Here is a 23,146-nt window from a genome sequence, read left to right on the forward strand (position 1 = left end):
AGTCACTAGTACTAATGCAGAGAGTTTTGTGAGTTGTTTTTTAAATTTAATTTGGGCCCTCTAGGTGCTTCTGTGATTTGAGTTAATTAGTGTACTAATATGGCCGGTGCATATTTTTTTTTAGCCAAAGATATAGATTTCTTGATAAGTGCTTTTTCAGGTCCAAAGGATAAAGGACAAACATTTTGAGGCAGCAGTGTGATCAATTTAGAGGGAACTGCTAAGAACATTGTTGTTGAAGCACAAAGGCATGCTAAATTTAGTTTTTACATTTCCACCTATTATTGAGATCAATAGGAAAATGAGAACCATTGTCACCGAAGATAAGAAAAGCAATGCAACACAGCCTGACAGCACAACCGAGTTTCAGAAGGTCAGCATCTTGTTTTTTTGTGAGCTTAAGGATTCTTTATCTATCCCTCCTGTAAAATATCACATGGAAGACAGGCAGGAATATTACAGTATAGGTGGTGGAAAGGCTCTGCTCTGCTCACGGGGATTTCTCCAGCCTGTATATATATATATATATATATATATATATATATATATATATATATATATATATATATATATATACTGCCTCCACCAACCATCATTTTATATATATATATATATAAACGAGCTGCTGAAAAGGGTGTGTGCCTTTAGGGGAGGACGCTCAGACTTTGAATTATAAGATAAAAATAGTGTGTTCTAAATCATTAAACATCATCATCTGGCAAGAAATATGGCCATTTGAATACGCAGAGTGTGTGTGTGTCGAGGGCTGACATTCACCACAGGCAATATTAATTCATGAGGCATTTGTTTGTTCAATCAAACAGAAGGTCTCAATTTCATATTGCCCGGGGGCTGCTGCAGGTGATGTTTTGGGGGTTTCTCACCGCAACAAAAGTAACTGTTGGATTTTACCAGTCAAACTTTTGGTAGAAGAACAAGCAGAAGACATGACATCAGGAATCTAAGGAATCTGCTCCACCAAAAGTGATAGCTGTGTTGCATAATCTCGATTTGATCATTCATCTCCATATAAAAGCAGTGTTTAGTTGTTTTTTTGCATTAGTAGGATACCATACTTGCCAAGTAATTAAAAAACGTATGTGCATGTCTTCCACCAAATCAGTTTTGTTCTGTAAATGTTCAAACTACTAGAAACGATATGAAAACCAATGTGTCAATGTCTTTTTCACCACTATCCCACAATTCCTCTCTCTCTCTGTCGTAGCTTTGGCCTCTCTGATAATCATTATCCAGGCTTATCACACACTTACGCATCTTTCAGCTGGATTTTTGTTATGAATATTTACCAACTGTAAGTCACTGAGGGCAATCTGCTGAGAACTGTTAACTCCCACCCTGTTTCATGCGTATGCATGATTTTGTCTGTAGGCTTCTCTCTGCATGCGTGTGTTTAATATTTATCGGTACTCTCCTTTAGGCTTGGTCAGGCATTTCAGTGAAACCCAAGAGTAATGTTATCAGAGATGTCAACACCTCTCCCACGTACACAGCCTGACCGGTAGATTAATATGCAAAGTGTTTTGTCATTCTCATATCATCACGTATCATTCATGTTTGTGGGGTTTTGAGGTTTAGAAAAATAATTAATCAATAGATAGTACAAGCTCTTTTTGCAATGTTGGCTTACTGACTGAACTCAAAAAACATATACATATATTTATTAGGAGCAACGGTTTTAAACTGGTTGTCAAACTGATGTTAAGTGTATTCGACTGAACACATTTAACCGAAGCAAACTGAAGTTTTAGGATGGCTTTCTGATTCGCCAACACCTTTCATCCCACAGATTCCCATTACGTACAGAATTCCGTTCATATAATGCAGCGTGCACTGTGTGTATTTTATGTAGCTACAGGACTACAATAAATGAACAGTATCAGAACAAGGCAGGAGCCTACAGTACTGGTAGAAAGTCCAAATCCAAACCAACAGCAGCTGGACCACCATCATTATACAAAACCCAAATCAATGGTCACTGCGCTTTAGGGGAGCTGCCATGTTGTTGACAAATAGTTCCAATCAGCGGTGAACCGTGTGTGTGAAGTGGGTAGTTTTAATGTCTCTAATGAATAGATGTGGCACACTTGTGGACACCTGCTGTTGCCATTAGTCCCAAAGCGCACACTAATCAAGGTGGCTTTCAAATCCGTGCAGGTTATTCACTGTGCCCAACCTCAAGGACCCTTACAAGGAGCACATGATAGCCTCTCCAGTTATATGCTTCTTCCACAGGCCAAAGAAACGCCACAAAAAAAGTCCCTTTTATTCATTCAATGCAGGTTTCTCTCAAGCAGAGCGTTGGATGCCTGGAGGAGCAGTTGAACTTAATGGCTCATTCTCTGCAGATTTGAATAATAAAGTACAACAGGAAGTCTGAAATTAACAAAAACCTGCAAAGGAAAAACAAGCCACATATCACAAAATGTTGCCTGCCACCTTGTCCACACCTTACTCTGCTCCTTTTCCCTTTTGGTGCCACGCTCACTGCTTTCAATCATCCTCATAACAATTTCAACAATCAATGTTCAGTGAATCCCAGTTCCTACCTGTTCCCATGGCTACTGGGAGGACAGAGATTTTAAACTGGTGTGGACTCCAGTGGCATTGTAGTACCACTCATCTTGGTGTAAGTAACAGTATCACAGGGGTTTAAGGTCAGTTATTGTTTTGTAGCAGTGTGGGGGGAATGGAAGACCGAGGAGAAGAGACAGCTGTAAGAAAAAAAAAAAAAGAATGCCAGGTGGTTAAAGATGAAGTGTTGGGCGTTACCAGTGCAAGGGTTGCGGCAAGACTCAGCTGTGAGCCGCTGATTTACAGGGCCGGAAGAAAAAACACAGCCTTACACCCACCACGTCGCCACGGGAGACGGTTGAGAGGAGGTCCCGTCCCCATTTCTCCTAGGCCTCATCGTCATTCTCTCTCCATCATATTACTCATCCTTCTGTCTCTCTCTCTCTCTTTCCCTCTGCCTTTCTCGGTCACTTTTTCTACCAATCAACTTTCCATTTCTGAGCTCTTATTATCATCCTGATTTAGCCGCTAAAACCAACCTCCATGAAGGTGAATAATGATGAAAATTGAAATAATTACTCAAGTGGGCGGAGTCAGCCTCTCTTTCTGTCTGCAAACATACACGTGCACACATTTCCCATTCGTTGTATGGCTCAGTGCAGCTGTACCTTCCTTGTTGCTCTGTGTGACTGAAATGTGTGTTATCAAAAGGATGCAGGTTTTAGTGCACCAGCACAATGGAGAGTAGGAAAGAAACCAAACAGAGGAACCAACGCCTGCTGGCAGGAACTACACAGAATCAAAGACAAGTATAGAGATGCATGTGCGTACACACACTCAGTTGCACTGACAATACACAAGCATCTTTTTATCTTTTTATCTAGAGGGCAGACGCAGTAGTTAGTGACTGCAAGTATTTCTTCTCATTTTTCTGATTAGTTCAGTCACAAAATGCTAAAAAGACATTATATGTATATTATAGTTAACTTTTTCAGTATTTCGACAGAATACATTGGGCTAGAGGCTATGGAGCTACAGGAGCGAGAGGGTTTCGGGGAGAGAGAGAGAGAGAGAGAGTCTGTTGCTAGGGCAACCAGAGCCGCGGTGCTCGTCATCATGAGGCTTCTTCTGTATTCTGTGTGTGTGTGTGTGTGGACACGGCTCTTGTGAGCTCACCCTCCTCTCTCCAGACAGGAGGCGAGGACATCCCTCTCCAGCACTGTGCCAACAGAGAGAGAGAGAGAGAGAGAAGAGAGAGAAGCCCCATAATGCACTGCACGCTGCAGGGCTGAAGTCGTGCAGATTCATCAGTTCCTGTTCGGGTTAGGGAAGGATAGTGTGTGAGCGTACACACACACACACACACACACACTCGTACACCCAGATCGAGCGTGGCTGAAACACACAGACAACCGGGCAGGTAAGGCAGCTTTTCTCTGACCGTGGCGACAGCGACTGACTTTACAAGATGATCTGATATTCTGTGTATCTGTCCGGTGCTGCCGGTGCTTGATAGGAGGGGGATAGGAGAGGGGAGAGTTGCCCCCAAGAGATGACAGGGTGTCATTAACACATCTGACATGTTGTGATTCCGACAACTTCTCTGCCTGTTGCTGCTGGTTTTTCTTACTCAGAAGTTTGGGATTGTTGAAAAGTATAGGATAGATTTGAAATATCTTATATAAATGTGTGGCGTTTTGTTTTTGTTGCAGAGGTTCTATCCCCTGCAGCTTGCAGACAGTGTTTAACTGTAGCTGATTTGAATATGCTGAAAAAGGTTTTTGCATGGATATCGGGATCACACTCTCATTGCGATGACTGTTTGTACCTTTCCATGAACATTGGGGACAGTACAGCCTCTTGGGTTATAGAGTTAGTTAAAAATGCCCTTACGTTCTTCCTAAAATATTCAAATGAGAGCATTAGAAACTCAACAGTGATATAGAATGTTTCACTTACATGTTTAATCTCTAAATGAAAAGGGTAATGTTGCGTTACTTGGTCGGACATTTTTCATGTAAAAGTTGTATTACTAAAGGAATTGTATGCTACATGTTGTGCCCAGTGACACAAGCGCCAGCTGATTGGTGGTTCAAAGCGTGTCCACTCCTCTACGGGTCAGTTTGCGGTTTAACGGCCGTTGAGAATAGTGACCATATCTGCTGCGCCAGAGACACAGACGGGCTGGAAAATGCGATTGCGAGATCTTGAAGCCGGGACTCTTAAACTTCATTACCCCAGAACTGCGATAGGAAGTTTCCATCCACCACCCATGGGACGCTATCATGACATCATGTTTCAACTGTCATGTGGAGACACAGTGGTAGATTGTAATGAGGGCCAAGAGTGAGAAATTGGTTGGAAATAAAACTCAATGATTTCTTAATTAAACCTTCCTTTCAAAAGGTCATCATTTACATATCTGTAGAAATCCCTGAAGGAAACGTTTTAACACACGTCGCAATGTCATTTTCAAAATCTTATTTATATGACCGTTAAGTCTCACAAAAGCTTCAAGACAGTTTTACTTGTGTGTCTTTATTCTTACTTACTTACTAACACTAACAAACTGTGCAAAGTGCTTTTGCTCTTCGGGAAATGAAATGCCTAAAAGCCTTAATGCAGATCAGACTATTTTTTTATATTCAGTTTGTCTCCATAGCTCTGAGAGAGCACAGCTTCCATCTGCACAAATCCAAACGTCAGAATGGAGAGGCTCCTCTTTTTCATTATGGCGCCTTTCGTTACCAGCTACCCTTCATGTTGTAGCATAAAACAATTATCCAGCAGACGCCTCACCGACAGAAGCATCTATATCTCTGCCTCGGCTCAGTAATAATTCAGTGTTGGAGTTCAAGAGACTCAAAGCTATGTCTCTTTGGTCATCTGGGTGTATACGGTTTTCTTTAAAGGGAGTATTTTGGTTCAGGATGCAGTTGGAAAAGAAATAGTACTATAATAATCCTATAAGAGTGTAGAAGGATTTCTGTTAATCTAAAAAGTAAAAGTTGGCATAGCTCATTCACTAGTGCGTTTAGGAGCTTTTTGAGCGATGGCCATTCACATTTAGCACTACTGGTCTGTTATAGAGCTCTGTGTTGACAGATTTCCACACTTTCCACTGAGGTCACATCTCGGGAACACAGAGCTGCTCAGACCAAGAAGAACAGATTCAGAAACTATGCAAATTGCCAGTTTTAGCTTGACTAAAGTACCGGTACTACAAACGCATCCGTTGTTTGAAGATCATCTGTTTCATCATTGTACCTTGAGTTCTCAACAGTAAAGCAGCGGTCTGATCCGAATGTTGAAAACCCCTCAGACTCACACTGCGTTGCTCTGCTGGATTTTCCATTCGGCAAGAATCCTTCTCCAGGTTCTTTTCCCTCTTTACTTTCGCTCCAGCTCTGGCTTTGCCTGGCAACTGTATCGAAGGTGATACGTCGATCCACATCTCCTTATTAAACTCTAATCCCAATTGTCTTTGTACTTTTCCCTCGAACGTTTTTCTAATCCCTGCCATTTATTATCTGGAACACAAGGGCCACATGTTAGAGAATCCGGGGTCTCGCTTTGACACGTCAAGAATGAGTGAGAGACACTGGATCGGGTGGAAAGTCCTTTTTGCTCTCTCCTTTCTGTGTACACAGGCATCAGCAGAGCAGCAAGCGGGAGCCTTAGTGTGCATTAAATTATCTGCAATTGCAGCAATTATCCGCAGGTCCAAAACCTCTCACTGTGCCTGCCGGTGGAAAGTAAAATTTACTCAATTACCTAGGTAGAATTCTAAAGTAGGCCTACCCGTTATTTACTTAAATATTTCCATTTAATACTACTCTGCGCTTCAAACCTCAAGTCTCAAGGGGAACAAGTACTCTGCATTTTCATTTTTAAAAAGCATACAGAATTAATTTACAGCATAATGCAAACAAAATTGGACTGCAGAAGTAGTTTAAATTGGTTTTGGCTACACCTAGATATCGGGATGCTGCTTAGAAAGAATATAGATATATATATATATATATATATTAAAAAAAATAATATTCCAATTAAATGAAATTCTATATGCATAAAACATAGTGAGGAACTCTGAAGTGTATTTCATTTTCAGCACTTTTTTTTTACATAAAGCGGAACTAAAATATCTATTTCAATGTCTGTGTGTATTGTGAAACATTTGTACATCATGAGTACAAACCCACGGTGAATGATCACCCGACCCTACATTTCCCCCCAGCTCTACAAAGCGTTCAGCAACTTTTGGGATTTTTTTAAACTGTTAACAGGTCTGCCAAATAAATTACTATTATCTAAATTGCATTAACAGCTTGTTTCTGATCTCCAGATGTATCCAAGGTATCTGTAAACGCAGGTTGAACTTTATTTTGCTTAGTGTTTGCTTTTGACTAAATTAAAACTGTATATTTGGTCTACAGTCATAGAGATAAAGGATGTTACTATTTGGAAGAAGAAGTCACATAGAGTCAGTCTGACAAATCCAAGATTTCTTCAAGCCACCAAATCTGTAGTATTTCCTTCAGAGAAAAAACTCTGACAAAACTAAAGTTTTGCCACAGAAAAGTGCTGTTGGATACTGCTGCGATACAACATGCAAACACATGGAGACAGAACGTCTCATTCCCCATTCACCAGAATCCTGGAAGACAACTGCAGATCCTTTTTTGGTCACATGCTGTTGACTTGTAAGCTCTAAATTTGAAATTCCATATCACAGGAGTCTGTAGTGCGTTGCTTTCACTCTATGAACGAACTGATAAATATTTATAGAAGCTGGAGCTAAACATTAACACTTAGAGCAGCACAGAGATCGATCATAGGTGCATTTGAGGGCAGGCTGCAGGCTGCCGTTCAATCAACACCTTCCCCTTTGCACAACCACACAGATACAGTGGAAGCTTCCAAGCACCCTGATATGTAGCAGCCACGAGTCAGTGATGTGCTTCTGAGTCACATGGTAACACCCACATGACACGTACACACACACACACACGCCGCCACCGCAAACACACACACGGACACAACTCCAAGCACTCACACCTGCTCACGTACAGATACGCATACACCTGACGTAGCTGTTGATTGAGTTAGACGCCATGGCAACAGAGCTGTGACTCTTGCTGTCCTGCGAGTGGACTGAAGCTGTGGAGGAGGGAGGAAAAGGCTAGCAGCTAGCTCGGCTGCACGAGGGCAGCTATTATTACTCCCAATCTCTCCCTTGCCGTCCTCTGCTTTTCATTTTTCCTTTCCTTCACCTCAACTGGTATCTACAAGCTGCTTATCTGTTTATTCAAGTTCAAATACATAATAATAACTCAGCCAAGGGGAAACTGAGGGGGCAAAGGAAAGGTGAGTGTGTGTGTGTTGTGCAGGCATGTATTTTCATATTTGAAAAAACACAGACAAACACAGAAACAGTCACGTAGTGACAAAGACAGGGGAAGCACACGGACTAAATGCACAAGGAGAGCAGGCCGATAACACACGGGTGGAATAAATCAGGGCGGGGCAGAAAGCCACAGAGGTGGGAAAAGACACAGAGGTAAAACCAGACTTAGAGCAAGGGGACATTGATCTCACAAACAACCGGACACTGAACAAGCAACATAAGCCTGTGATATTAATTTGTTTCGTCTGATATTCCTTGCACTCGCTCTGTTTCAATCACATAACAAAAACAATTTAACGCCTGCTTCCCCCCCCCGTAGTGTTGTATTTCACTTTTTTTTGCCTCACAGTTAGTTCTCCTCCTTCCTGTTCCTGTCAGCTGTGTTTTATGAAGGCAGTGGTACTGATAAGCAGAGCGGGGGGCTGGGGGGCTGCAGGTGGACAGGCCTCACAAACAGCATCTGTATGAGATTTACTGCCTGCAGATACAGATGGTGGAGCCGCTGCAAGGAGGAAAACGAGAGGGAGTTGTTGGAACGGTGCAGGTGAATTGCTTTTGGATCTTGGGTAGCGTTTTCACGGTCTGATTGTCAGCATTTGTTAACATGCACGCACTCTCGTGCAGTGTGGAATAATGTGTGGAATGCGGCTGTTGACAGTGGAAGTTTGTCTGAGTTAAGTTCGTCCGCGTTTCTCTCCTCCTTCTTTTGCATACGATCCGTGCGTGAACTGCGAAAGGTGAACTCGCAGCCCGCTGTGGACAAATGATGTGTGACACATTTGCCTGTGCTGCCTTAAATGGAGACCAGTGTATCAGAATACGGCAGGCCTCTGAAAAGAGGGAAGGAGAGAGAGAGAGAGAGAAACAGGGAGGGAAGTAGTAAGGAAGTAAAGGGAGGGAGGGGAGGAAGGATACGAGCCAAGGGAGGTAGAGAGCTGAGGAAGGGGGGGAAAAAGGGGGAGAGGAGGGAGGAGTGACAGAGGGCGTGAAAGGTAGGAGAGCTGCAAAGCAAGCATGTGGTTTCCACTTTTCACTCTCCCCTCAGCAGCAGTCCGATGAGTCCTTGCAGAGACACAGTAAGTCTTTGCTGTTTACTCTGTGCACGTCTGTTACTTTTGTGCCGGTTCAGACGCAGGACTGATCGGCCCCCTCTTAAATTTGATGTTCCGCTTTTCCATTTTGCTCGTTGGATTTCTTTACCCACCATCTGGATGTTGACTGTGATGTGTTTGGGTGAGTGAGTGAGTTGTATGTCTGCTTGAGCGTGTGTGTGCACATATGCAGAAGGCGACCGTGCCTCACCGCTAACGCCATGGAGCTTGAGGCGGGACAGTTTTAATGTGGAAAAGAGCTGAGCAGACAAAAGAATAGGTAACGTTGGGAGTTTAATGTTCTGCAGAGTGGCTGGTTAGCACACACGTGTGCACACACACACACACACACACACACACTGACACATGACTGTTTCATGCAGAATACTCTGTGTGTCGCTCTCTCTCTCTCTCTCTCTCTCTCTCAGACCACACTGAAATCAATGGTGTGTGACTACAGTTAACGCTAAAGATGTGCAGCCACGTTTATGGATGGATGAATCAAAACGCACAGCGACGTCTCCCAGACACACGACTGCATGAACAGTCCTGTGTGATGACTGCACTACTGTACAGGAAAAGATTAAGCTCCCGCTTTACTGTCTGAACCAGTCGGACAGGCAAAAACATTAACAGATGTGCTGCATGTACACACACTAAATTATCATTGATAGTTGTATATTATAGAAAGGTTTAGTAAAGTAGTAAAAGTGATTTGCTTCAAATATCCTATTTCTTTTCTTTAATAAAGTCTCCATTGGGAAAGTAAACAAGTACTGTTTAATAATTCAGTTCTATTTCTGTCAGTGTTTCCCCACAAAAAAAGCTCTGAATGAGAGTGAATATTGACAGAATGTGGAGCGAATACATAATGGTTTGGAGAGAGATGGTTATGTGAATGCTGCTTTTATGGAGAAAATAACAACTAAAGAGGTCTCTCTGTGTCTTAAAAATGGAGTGTTAGCTGGGTTTGTTTGTTCTTCAAACAAAGTTGATAAGTGTAACAAATTATTTTTCTTTACATTCTCACCACCTGCACTGTGATTGAATCTGAATCTTTGTATCATAATGCCAATATTACATTTATTTCCTATGCAGGCAGTTGGTGAAACCTGTCACTTATCACTGATTACATATTTGATGTTCAGCCAATTTGTTATGAAAGAGGAATGACTGTGATTTTCACCTAAAAAGCTAAAATAGTTAATTTTTTCTTTATATTAAATTAATGCTCATACATAAAGCCCTGCAGCGGTTTGAAGACCTTTTCTCTTATATATACCCTTAAGGAAGATCAGACCAAGCAGTGAAAATCAAGTGATTGTTGGGAGCCATATCATTAATATTAATGGTGGATAATGAAATTGATAACCTTAGTTTTAACTTTCTGTTTTGATACCTGTCTACCTTCATATTTAGTGGTGGGGTTTGATTACACTCCCCCGTCTGATCTCAACACCCTTGTCTCTCTTTCACAGTTTCACTTCCTCAACCCTCTCGGCCTCGTTCACCTTAACTCTGCTTTTATTTTATACCTCACTCACATTCTCTCTCTTCGTGTCTGACTCTCAGTGGGTTTGAAAAAAAAGCTTCTCTGCAGATCAGAGCCGGCAGATCTACAAGGTCATTAGAGCATATAAGCGCAGCGAGAGCGCGGAGGCCCTCCGATACATTTCACAGCGTATGAGTCTGACTGCGTGTGAGAGAAGAAAGAGATTATGAGGGAGATAAAGCAGCGAGGAGAGACGAGGCACGGTTACCTGCAATTCACTGTGTCGATTATTGAAAAATTCCTTTTTCTAATCATTTGTCCTCGTTTCTCCACTCCCCCTTCCCCCCCACCTTCTCGTTTCATCGCCCACCTAATCTGTCCATTAGAGGTGACGTCATCTCCCTGTTGGGGCCTCAGCCTCAATGTGTGGAATACAGATGAGTCGTGCCTTTTGTATGTGTCAGAGAAAACCAGTGTGTCTCTGCATAATGAGCATAAGAGCACCCGAAATACCCTGACTTACATTATTCAATTATTATAAAAAAAAAGAAAATGGGGGGCGGATGCTCCGATCATCCCGATCAAGGTGACGGCGGTAGAACCTGAGTGGAGATGACTGTGACTCTCCAAGCCTCAGCGACTCTGCACGGGGAGCGCGTGACTGCCGGATAAACAGTCCGTCACTCAATTGTTGAGGGGGAGGAGGGGGTCCGTTTTGTGGCGAAATCACAGTGATCCAGTCAGTGATGTATGATTGCTGCTTCCTCTGTCCCCTGCAGGCCTGTCACCTGACTAATGCCCACCAGTGGAAGATGTAATCCGGAGTAAATACAGTTGGCTCCACGGAGGAGCCCTCTGTGATTTCAGCAGACCGAGGTGTCAAACTGAATCACCGGTCGTACGCGGCTGAAGAGTACAGATTATCCGCCGCTCTCTGATGACAAGTCAGGAGTCTTGCACTTGGTGCGTCTCTGGCTGCGCTGTGGAAAACTGGCTGTAGATAGAATTTTTTCGGGGAGCATCCTCTCTTTTTGGCATTTCCTGATTTGATCAAAACGTCCAGACTGCGGAATGTGAAAGTTTCACACGAGGGCCAAACCATTAGCATCAATCCTCTGCATCAATTGAAGCGTCACAGTCTCTGCGACGATTCGGCTGTTATAACGCTTTGCAGCTCTTCGAGCTTCTAATCAGAGACGTGCTGTTAATGAACCGTCTCCTGTCAAGAGTCTTCCATTGTCACAAACGATCCTCATCTTGCTGCGCTTATTGTATCTCTCCACGTCCGAATCTTCTCTTTCTCTCTTTCGTGTTACATGCTAAATACCTCCACCCTGTCGTTCTCAGACCACCTGGCCCCTGTCGGCACATTTGTTTGGCTGTCTTCCTGGTTTATGGCTGCCTTGCACGTCTACATTTCTGTTGTCTTTGGCTTGAGTGTGAGAGGAAGAGAGACAAAATGGGATTAAAATGAGTGTGGATGTGTGTGTGTGTGTGTGTGTGTTTGCCTTAGGCGCCCTCACTAGAAATTCCACCTGCTCGGGTGATACTTTTACACTTGGGAGATTTGACAAAGTCACCTGTCTACTTCTTTCGGTGTCATCTGTCTGCCTCCCTTTCACCTTTTTACATCTATATCCCGTGAACGTCTTCTTTCTACCACTCACTGTCCGTCCTTCCCCCTGTCCGTCCATCTTGTCTTCCTTAGTCTGTGACTTTTCCTTTTTTTAATCTTTCTTGATCCGCCCTGACCCCCCCTACACACACACACACACACACACACACACACAAACACACCGCCATTATTATTCCCGAGAGGAGTCGACTGGTCTGGCACTCTGGCTGGTTTATGTCCATGGACTCGGTGACACGCTGCCTCTGCGTTACATCGCACCAGAGCTACGACAGCCAGGTAGCGACACTACGGGGAGGACAAAAGTATACGTTGAACAAAACGTATGCATGAATTTGCCCTCCTCGCACAGCACACAAACACAAACATGCTATCTCACATCTCTATTTGTGTGCGCGTGTACTCAAACTGCCTCCCAACCCGTCTCTATGTGTACGTCAGGCTGTTTAAACACTTCCACCGATATCACAGTGCAGGCGACAGCTTGCACACGTGCCACTTGACTGCCCCCGTTGTGTCCCCTCCCCTCTGTTTGTCTTACAGCTGAAGTAGATCATGCATGTTTTGCATGTGTGCGTGAGAGAGATAAAGAGCCCGCAAAAGGGAGATAGTTGTGTGTATGCATACGTATTACTCATATAGTTGTGTACTGAATATCAATGACTGACCTTCCGTCCATCTCTGTGCATCCGTTGCTAATGATGCAAATCTGCTGTCTCATGGTTTGTGGTCAATACTAATGTGTGTGTTTGTGTGTGTGGGTGCGACAAGCTGGCAAATGGAATCCAGCCTAAGACCCTGATGCTTCAATCCGTAGAAACAGCGTGGTAATGGGGTATAGTTTCGCAACGAGCCGCACTGTGAGATTGAGTTGGGAGCCGGTTTCACAGACTGGATTGAGCTTTTGTCGGCCGGGGCTCACATGTGACCATTGTTAATACACTTGTCGCCCCTCGACAAGGTGTTTCAGCTCATTAATTTCACTGAGAGGTCCGTCGCGCAGTGTTCAACAGGCAGTTGAAGCAGGAAGCAAAATAAAAGGAACAAAAATGTTTTTTTATTGTAACTGCAGTAGATTTAATGTGACAAACCGCGATATCATTGGCAAACGTGTAAATGTATTTAGCATCCATTATTCCCTGTCAAGACTGTCATGTATTTTGTAATGAGCCCTTTCATTATCATTAATGGGGTTATTATGAATCTAGAATATTACTTTTGCTATTTAAAGAGACAAGTTAGGACCATGAAACCATGAATGCACGCATTCATTCATGTATTAATTCACACGCAAACACACACACACACTTTGTCCTGCAAACAAATTCCATCCTCATATATAGACAACTTACCTTCTCTCACCTCCCACACAGCTGAAGTCCATGCCAATTTTTAGCATCCTCGGGAGAAAGTTGTGGACGCCAAAGGATGGAAAGTGTTTTGTGGAACAACTGACTGACAGCTGTAGATCTCATATATCGCTCTATATTTAAATCAATTTATTCCTACCAAACAGCGAGAACTTGAAAAAGTCCTTAAAGGAACACGGTAGTAGCTTGGCTGTAACGGACAACACGTTAAATAGCAGAACTAAACTGCTAGTGATCCCGTTAGCTTGTAATTAGCCAACGTTCTCCCAGTTTCTACAACACGGTGTCTATCAGTATTCCAAGCTACAGCAGATCGGTTTGTACTCTCATGCTGCATGGAAAACATTCAGCAGCATGAAATTAAAAAAATGTCCGGCTCAAGGAATCACGTTTGATGATAATAACAGCTGTTTAGACTATTCAGGGTCAGATTGAGCTGCTGGGGAACTGAGAGTTGTTATTTCACACATATGTTGTTGTTTACTGTAACATACACAACGTGCATGACTTTGGTATTTTCATTTAAGTCTGTTCGTTGTCTTATTCGAGGGAGAGTATATTAATTTATTCCATGATTCACCTTCTTTCTGTCCCTAAACCAGTCAATCAATCATCAATAGCTAAAGGAGTAAAAATGACTTTGGTTAATCATATTGTCTGTTGCTATTCATCTAGATGCTGTATCCCCATTAACGGACAGGAAGGTGTTTGGTTGGTAAAAATGTTCAGAATTCAAAGGGCTCATTTGAAAAGTCTATCATACGCAACTAAGACCTTTGTCCGTGGCTTATAAAACCTTTCCCTAGTTGCTGTCGCAAAGAGGACCTTGAAGCCCATTTCTGTGGTACTGCGGCATGAGGTGACGGAGAGGAGGGTGGGGAGGAGGGTGGGGGCGGACTAAGAAGACTAATAAGGACAGCTGCTATTAAAAGATGAGCCACGTTCACAAAGTTGTTTATGTCACATGATACTCTGCAGAAGGCGAGCAGATTTCTGAGTCGTACAAAGAACTGGGGAGTGAAAACGTGGGGAAACTCTGAGGCATATGCATGAGGGAGAAATGGAAAAGGAGAACAGGTGGGGGATCAGAGAAGGATGAATGAAGACGGATGAGAAATGTCAAGCCGGCATCAGAGCTGAGAGCCAGACGGTGCTTTGAAAGGGAGAGAAATCCTTCTCCATTTCTACATCCCAACTCTACTTTTCCCTTCGTATTCAAATACAAGTACACCTGCCAGTAATCAACCCCCCCCCCTCTCAGCACCAGACACCAACCTCTGTCACTCACGCGCTTGTACTAATTGCTCGCGTTTGCCTCCCACCGCGCTTCATCTAGCGTCTATCTCTCCCGTTCCACCACCGCTGGCCTCCCTTACTGCGTTTGTCTGTCCCAGAGTCTCCCCCCTCTCCTCTTCCCGGTGCTCCTATCAGGAGAAAGGGCAGCTGGGGTCAGATATATAGAGGGTATCCTGGTCAGTCTGTGATGCGGTGTAACACGAAGCGTCCAGCATCTGCTGGTTAATGCTGCAGTCAGCGCCCCTTGTACCTCTCGCGTTACTGAATCCCGCCTCCCACCCTCCCCGCAACTTTCCTCGTCCTTTACCCTCCTTTCAGAAAGTTGCACCACTGATCAGACACGGCCGATGGCAGAAGGCATGCAAACAGATTCTTTATGGATTCGCAACACTTGAGGAGTGTCGGAACCGTCGACTTTACATCCAAACAAACGGAGACCTTTTGGTGGCTGAACAGCAAATCCTTTTACAGATCAGATTTTATACTGTGACTGACTTGGGGAATTTGTTTTTAACCAAATTGTTTCCTCTCCCACAAGTTCTGTCTATCGCTCTCTTGTGTTTTCGCTGTCTGTCGTGTTAAAAGTTCAGCCATAATAATTTGAACAAAGAGGAACCTGTTTTCTTTTCTTCATCATGTTTTTTTTCTTGAAGTCATTAAAGGTGAATAAATCTCCGGGCCCCCTGTTCCCTCTACTTTTCCTCATACAATTGTTCTCCCTCCCTCTGTATTGCACTCAATGGATGGTGTTACCCGTGCGAGGGGCCCTGCCATTAGAGACAGTGCACTTCCATGCGTCTCACCAAGCACAGTCAGTTATTCAGCGGCGCCGGCGTCACCAGGAGTTTGGCCCAAACGGGTGGCGCTGTTTTAGTAGACGGATTAGCACATATGATGAGCGTAACCGGGGGGGGGGGCGGTCCGGTGACGCTTTCTTGGCAACAGCGTCCAGAGTGTGACGAAAAGTTTAGCTTAGATGTTTAATATCAATACTCTCAATGAAGTGTGTACGTGTGGGGATTGCGTACTGTAATATCCCCAGCCTCCCCCCTCCCCACCCCCCCCGTTCTCTAATTTATTACCCTGGCCAGTTGATCTTACGGTGTAATAATACCTTCTGCCTCTGGCTACGGGAAATGGCCACATGCATTATTCACACATGCTAAGATGCTTATTGATGACTGCTTCATTTATATATTCCGTCAATGCCACGGCCATTTCTCCCATTTTTTTACCCCTTAGTTTTAATCCTCTGTTGTGACGGGGACTTCGTCTCACCTACTCTGGGTTTGCATTTGGCTGCTTGTTTGATGGGAATTTAGTTCAAGCATTTGGCATAAGATGTAGCCATGTGTAAGTGAGTCTAATATTTCATGTAGGTGGAGCGCCATTCATTAAATCTGCTTTGTTCGATGTCAAAGCTCACGCGGCTGATTTTTGTCATCACTGTTTCCACCGCGGAACCACTCAAGTGCCGCGTGAAAATCCACAGAAGCACAACTCCTTTGAGGAAACTAGCATGACCTTTCCTTGTTACTCTAGTTTGACTTGTCTAATCTGTGTACATTCTCCAGCTATTTGCTTTCACTTCGTTAACGCAGTCATTGCAAGCGGCTCATATTCTCTTTTATGTCTGTGCATGGAGTGCAGCGCTGCTTGATGTTTTGTGAGATTTCTCGCTAAATCCACATTTCCTGTTTGAGGCGTAGCTTCCCCAGAGCAGCCGAGCTGCGGTGTGCCGTGTTACTGGTCCAAAAGGCGTGTAAGTGTGTGTATGTTTCTTTTCTGAGAACTTACACACACACACACACACACACACACACACACACACACACACACACACACACACACACACACACACACACACACACACACACTTAAGATGAAGGCTCTATCAAGCTGTTCATTGGTGGTTTCACCAGGATACTGTGAATTAAACTCATCTACCCGACAGTAAACAGGGCGGGTTTTATCATGACTTTGACTGAAAAACTGGATTTAATTGACAATAGATCTAGTTTTAACATCGCCGATGGGGCACATTTGATCGGTGGGTCTTTTCCTGTCTTTTCAAGAAACTCAAATGAGACAGACGACTGAAGCACACAGCTGCAAAAAATACCACCCAACATCTGGCATTGAGCAGTACAATACAAAGTCATAGGAGAGGTCAGGGGGTGAGTAAGAATAGGCAGCGTAGACCTATTTTTCCTCTCCGTATTTTATGCACTGGTAATTGTAGCTTTCCTCTTTGCACTCTCGGTCCTTACCACAGTTTTCCTTCCAGATACAGTGGGCTGCCTTTGCCTCTTTCTTGCCCACGCACACTGGCCAAGATACAAGATTTGGGCTAAAAAAGTAGCTCACCGCGGATCTGACCGGTCCCAATAGGATAAGAGAGCGTGACACACAAGCAATCAATGTTTAACTAACAGAGTTTTTTACCTGTGTTTGTTGTACTTCTCTGTATTTTCATTCTCCTCTTTCTTCCACATCACCACTTTTTTTGCAGCTGCCAATTGAAACCCCAGATCAAAGATTGATACATATCTAAGTAAATCTTTTTTCGTACAGTTCACTAAAAAAAACAAGAATCTCCTCTGTTTCATGTCGGGATTTATCTCACTGCCAAAAATATTTAATGTTTGAGTTTCACTATATCAAAAACATGTACGTTACAGGTTTTTGACCATTAGACAAATTATGAACCTCTGGCCTCCAAGGCAACCGGACAGGAACCACGGAACGCCACCAATTTATTCAACCTCATTCATCAGGGTTGGTATTCGTTAGGTTTAATGAAAGTGTTAAGCAGTTTGTCCATGTGCTGAATAAAGCACATGGACAAACATTTAATAGTCAGCCTGGTAGAGAACACAGCAGGACCTTCCGTTTTAACTCCAACAAGAGGTTTTCTGATAATGGAAAATCTGACCATAATTAGGAGATTTGGAGTCACATATTCTGCCTGCATGTTCAGGGAGCCTGATCTCCAAAACCTTCATCTTGAAGATACAAATTCGTAGTGATACATACTAAATAAATACAGACTGCAACTGATGACGTCACCCTATTCAAAGTGAATGGGGACCTGCATCCCGTAAACACACTTCGTGAAGTCTAACGATGTAAAATAAACGTGTTATGATTGCATTTTTAACAAGAAATCAATGTTAAATTGTAAGAATACAATACTAACCCTAACCCCCTCAAAAAATCCAACATGGCGGAGAGACGTTCACTCGAGGGGCATGTTTAACCACTGCCAGTTAGTATGTATTGTTACGAATTTGTCAAATATTTCGTTTACATTTTTACGAACAGGTTTTGGAGATCAAGTTGGTTCAGGATGGGGCCGCTGCATGACACTGTGATTGACGGGGGGGGGGCAGGGGGGGGGGTTTACCCTACATTTTGTTCGGAACTCATAAAAGCGTTTCATCTGTGTGTGGGCTACTTTTGGCGTGATGTGACCCCATTAGGGATGTGGGGTTACGGACACTTACTGTTATCAGAGCAGCTGTGGGAGTCCTTCGTGGGGCAGTCTGGCCTTTCAACATACGGATGTGAACAGGAAGTGTTTGGATTGAGGCAGCATGCAGAAATGTGTGCGGCAAGCAAAAAAATAAATCAAAATAAAACTCCCATATGTCACATTATTCTTTTTGTCTCTCAAAGCGACTTCATCTATTCTTTGTCTCTCTCTTGTCTCTCCTCGCCACCTGCCAGCAGTGATGCTAGAAACCATCCAGACATCTGCTTAGCCATTTCCAAACTCACCAGAGATTGGCGGACTGATAACTCGAAAATTATTACTTTTATAGTCACACATTGCAATTTTTTTTAATGATGCCTATGAAAATGGTACAATGTGATCCGGAAAGGTTGAATTGCGATTGTTTTGAAATGATGGCTGATTTTAACGCATTATAGAAATAAACAAATCCTCATGAATGTGTATAAGTCTGTAATAGTTATTTATTTTTTTCACCTGTATCTAAAGGCTGACCTATCCAAATGACCTTCATCGAGGAATATGTATTACCATTGTTTTGTTAAACTGTAAAAATTGCAGTGAGAATTCGCATTAATCCTCAATGTCTTTGCATAGATTACTGTGTGCATAAAGATTTCTCACCGCACACCGTATGAATCTTCTCTCATCTTCTATTTTTTTGTCTCTGTCTTCTTCACCGTCATCCTGTTGAAATCATTCTCCTTTCCCTAAACGCGTGAGGTTCACTCTTGCTAAATGGGGTTTGATTTGATTTTCAAGCTGAGGACGTGGCAGTGCGTTCTACCTAGAGAGAGAATCTGCAAGAGGAATAACGTTGGCGGGTGTGTGTGTGTGTGTGTTCCACTGACACTCCTCCCTTCTTCTCCACAGAGTAAAGTGCCTTCTTTCGGTGACCCCCGCGCCTCTGACTCTGTGCCTGTCCATGTCTACCAGAGTGGTCAACCGCACCAGAAGCCCCGGACAGTCAAACCCAACGGCTTGGCCAGTCTCCACACCACTGACACCTTCCTCCTTCCCTCCGTCTCCTGATCCGTCTGCCAGCCAGACCTCCCTCCATCCATGCCAATCAGCCCTCCTCGGCGGAAGCCAACACCTCCCCACTTATCTGCAGAAAGAGCCCGATATTGAAAGCTGCTTTTATCGGCTCCTGTGAGCGGAGGGATTCTCTGTGCCGTAACCCACCCACAGCAGCATTCTCCCCCGTCCCCCTTCTCCTTGTGTTCATCGTTCTGCTCCTTCCTCCTCTTCTGCACCCCTGCATCTTTTTATTTTTATTTATTTTTTATTATCATGGACCTGCTCAATCAATAACGTGTTTTGCCATTCATCTCATCTGACAGTTCAGCCGAGGAGCGAGGTGATAGCCAGAGCTGTGTGTGTGTGTGGGGCCGAGGGAACGAGAGGGAGATTACAAAGCAAGCCGCTGTGGCTGTCACCAGTCAGGCCCTTGGTGACAGGCGCTGAAGGATTCCTGTTACAGCCACAAACAGACTCTTAGGATGGGCCGCAGGTGGTAGGCGAATCCCACCCTCACAGGCTTCGCCCTCAGAATCACATCCTGGGGACTCAAACCTCTTAGAGCTAGCTTTTGTTCCCATGTCCTTTACCTGTTTTTTCTCATCACTTGCCCCAGCGCCATCAGAGACATACAGTACAGGCACAAATAACTGCATTCGTCGGATATCTATTCCTCTGAATCGCCCCCTCCTGACTGGTTCAAGATGGCGGTGAACATGTCACAGATCCGGGACACAAAGTGGCTCACGTTGGAGGTCTGTCGGGAGTTCCAGAGAGGAACGTGTTCGCGGCCGGACAGCGAGTGCAAGTTCGCCCACCCTGCCAAGAGCTGTCAGGTGGAAAACGGCAGAGTCATCGCTTGTTTCGACTCACTCAAGGTGAGTAGAAAAAAACCCACCCGTGATATTCTTTCAAATCTGACTTGCCTTCTTTTTTAAATTTCTTTTCATTGACCACCATCATCGGGATGTTTCAAACTTTGGATTCTTTGGGAATACCAGTGTGGAACCTAAAGAGAAGGTTTGGTTGGTGGTTCAGGGCTTGATGCAGGGGAGGTTTGTGGTAAGTTGTAAAGAAAAGCCTTTCCTTGCTAACGAGGTTAAGCCGCGGCAGGGGGGTGAATACATACGTGTATGAATGCTATTTTAGACTGCGCGTGTGTGACTTGGTAAGCCGAGATGAGGCAGTAACGGCAGTAGCATCTGTGAATCCGACATGGAGTTTCCTTCCTTTGCACATGAGATTAGCAGGACTGCTGGCACGTTGCTAAAGTCAGTGTGGGATCGTCACATCAACGGGCTGGAGAGCAAATATAGAAGTGGGGCAGCACACTGCATTTCATTTTGTATATGAGCATATGTGTCTGTGTTATTTTGAGGTCATGCAGCACAGTGGGGCTCAGAAGGCTCCCTAACATACGTTCTAATTTTGCCCTGGCAATAAACTCCCACTATGCAGCCTCCCCCTCCTTCCCTCCCTCCCCCTCAGTCGGGGGCAATCCAACAGGGGAGAAGATGGAAAGTGGAACGGGGCGGTGCATATTCATTGTGCCAAGAAAAGATTTACTGATATTTAACAGTAAATCAGTTCATTAGAAGGCTTATAGTGTCGATAGACTGTGAAGTCAGGGAGAGGTGACTTTTGATCAAAGTTTCTTCAGCCGCAGGTTCATGAAGCTATTATTCATGTCAGGTACTGTTTACCAATTTACCAATTACACTGTCACAGTTTTTAAATTATTTTATTCAAAACCCAAAATGAATGAAACATGTTTGATGGCGGTGGATTATAAAAATGTAATAATTGAGATACTTCCTTCCAGACAAAAATGGGAAAATGACCGACTACTCCACCAACCTGGGTAGACATGTGTAGGTCAGCTTTGTTTTCTTTGTATACTCTGAGACCCCTTTCCCCAAAACAAAACCACAAGTAATTAATCAAATTTTATAGATAAGGTGATTAGTAAAACAAATGAAAATATGTTGCGAGTAAATGTTTTGTAGATCTGTTAGGTATCAAACATTTGATAACTGAATCCTCAGTTACTGCCTTACTTACTCTATAAACCAACAGTCTCAGAGGCAACGAAAAATAAGAAGTACGTCTAAAAAATGATCTCAAAACCCATAAACAAACGCATATAAATGAATATACGCCTGGTCCCGGTTTTAAAAGAAACAGCTGTGGCTGCGTGTGTCATGGCTGAGAGCCAAATATAAACACTGGCCTTTTGTAAGATAGTATATTATTCATGCAGATGAGCACATGTGTAAGAATACATGTCACAAACACAACGTGTGCACACACACACTTGCACCGAGTGGTATTTCAGAGTGCAGCCTCATTAATCCAGATGCTAATAAATGTGTCAGATACAACCATATCCGTCAGGTCAATCTGGGTATTTTGTTAGTACAGTGGTTCTGCACCCCACAGTTCTGTCTACTGCGAAGCGCCCAAGGCCTGTCATTTATATTCTATTTGACTGGTAAGCAGGGTGTTATTCAGGGGAAACTGGAGACCAGAGCTGGAAGTCAGTCAAGCCAGTCCGGGGGATTTCTTGTTAAGTCAGGCACTGTGTTATTATAGTTCTGGGCTGTTCAGTTGGAGCTCTGATGGCTCGGGCGGGTTTCTGTGGGTCCAGGTGACACAGGAGTGGAAAAAGGGCGAAAACAGACATACAGGCTGAGCCGGAGAGGGCGAGAGCTGGCCTAGCAGGGAATGTGTGAGGAGGCAATGCACTGTGCTCGGTACCCTTTCCCTGCGCTGAGTGCCAGGGCATTCCACAGTCCACCTCCCCTCCCCGCCTCCATGACAGAATGATAGATCTGCTCTATCTGCAGATTCATTCATAATACATAGCTGGACATGGGGAGACGGCAAAGGGATAGGCAAGGGCATGCAGGAGGATGGGGAGGGAATAAAGGGAGTAAAGGGGTGGGTTATGGTACACGTGGCTTCGCACTCCTGGACAAATTTGGCACGCCAGCCGTCCTTCATCGCTATTGAAATTCAGGCGGGCAAGTGAACACTTACTTATTTAATGCCGTCGTTTTTCTCTCTTAGATGCAATAAACTATCCTTGTTTTGTATATCTGTATTATTAAAATACAGTTTTTTCTTCATGTATCGTAGATGTCTTTAGTAGATACACTTCATTCACTCCTGCAGAGTGAACAAACAAAGCGGAGTCAGCTGTGTGTATCGTGGCATGTTCCACGTTATCGGTGAGGTTAACCGAGGACAGAGTGACGGAGGTGAACAGGAAATAAGAGAGAGATTTGCTGATATCAGAGAGAATTTGAGTCTGTGATCACTATGGTAATAAAGAAACTAACATGACAATGATGTGAAGAAAGTCTACGAATACAATGCACAGCTTTAACATTATTTCAAAGAAATGCATATTTACACATTTAATATTGGAAGAAAGGTATGAAAAGCAATGGGGTTTCAATCGACAAATGAAGGTGAATGGGTTCAGTTCGAATCATGACATGCGTAAATTAAAACAAATAATTCAGTCTCATGGCTTAAAAAAGTTGATGTATTGTCATCATCAAATGGGCACACGCCTCATAACTAAAAGCTGTCCTCAAAACTGATGTATTTAGTTTGTTTAATGGAAGAAGTCTACATATGTGTTTATACAAAACCTAAAGAAGATTTTCAACACTGGTGGCTGATCAGCAAACACTCACACAAAATGTTTTTTTTAAAGCACGGACAAGTGACCAATGTGGACTTTTAGTACAACTGTCTGTGGTTGTAGAAACATTTTAAAAATG

The 23,146-nt window shown here is 43.7% G+C and overlaps 1 protein-coding gene across 5 annotated transcripts in view; it reads left to right on the forward strand.

Annotated features, from left to right (window-relative positions):
• Positions 1–3,659: 3,659 nt before the first annotated feature.
• LOC120821635 (muscleblind-like protein 1) overlaps positions 3,660–23,146 on the forward strand; it is a 51,630-nt gene continuing 32,143 nt past the window's right edge. For 2 of the 5 annotated variants that reach the window (XM_040180465.2, XM_078098349.1), the window contains exons 1-2: positions 8,886–9,015; positions 19,209–20,233. In XM_040180465.2, the coding sequence (XP_040036399.1) occupies positions 20,060–20,233 (174 nt within the window). In that variant the 5' untranslated portion in view covers positions 8,886–9,015; positions 19,209–20,059. Of the gene's footprint in view, positions 3,953–8,359; positions 8,484–8,885; positions 9,016–11,301; positions 11,486–19,208; positions 20,234–23,146 lie in introns of those variants that run through there. The other 3 variants (XM_040180464.2, XM_040180460.2, XM_078098348.1) reach the window with 3 other exon arrangements.

The sequence above is a fragment of the Gasterosteus aculeatus genome, chromosome 1 (assembly GCF_964276395.1).
Source record: "Gasterosteus aculeatus chromosome 1, fGasAcu3.hap1.1, whole genome shotgun sequence".
In the NCBI taxonomy this organism is placed as follows: Eukaryota; Metazoa; Chordata; class Actinopteri; order Perciformes; family Gasterosteidae; genus Gasterosteus; species Gasterosteus aculeatus.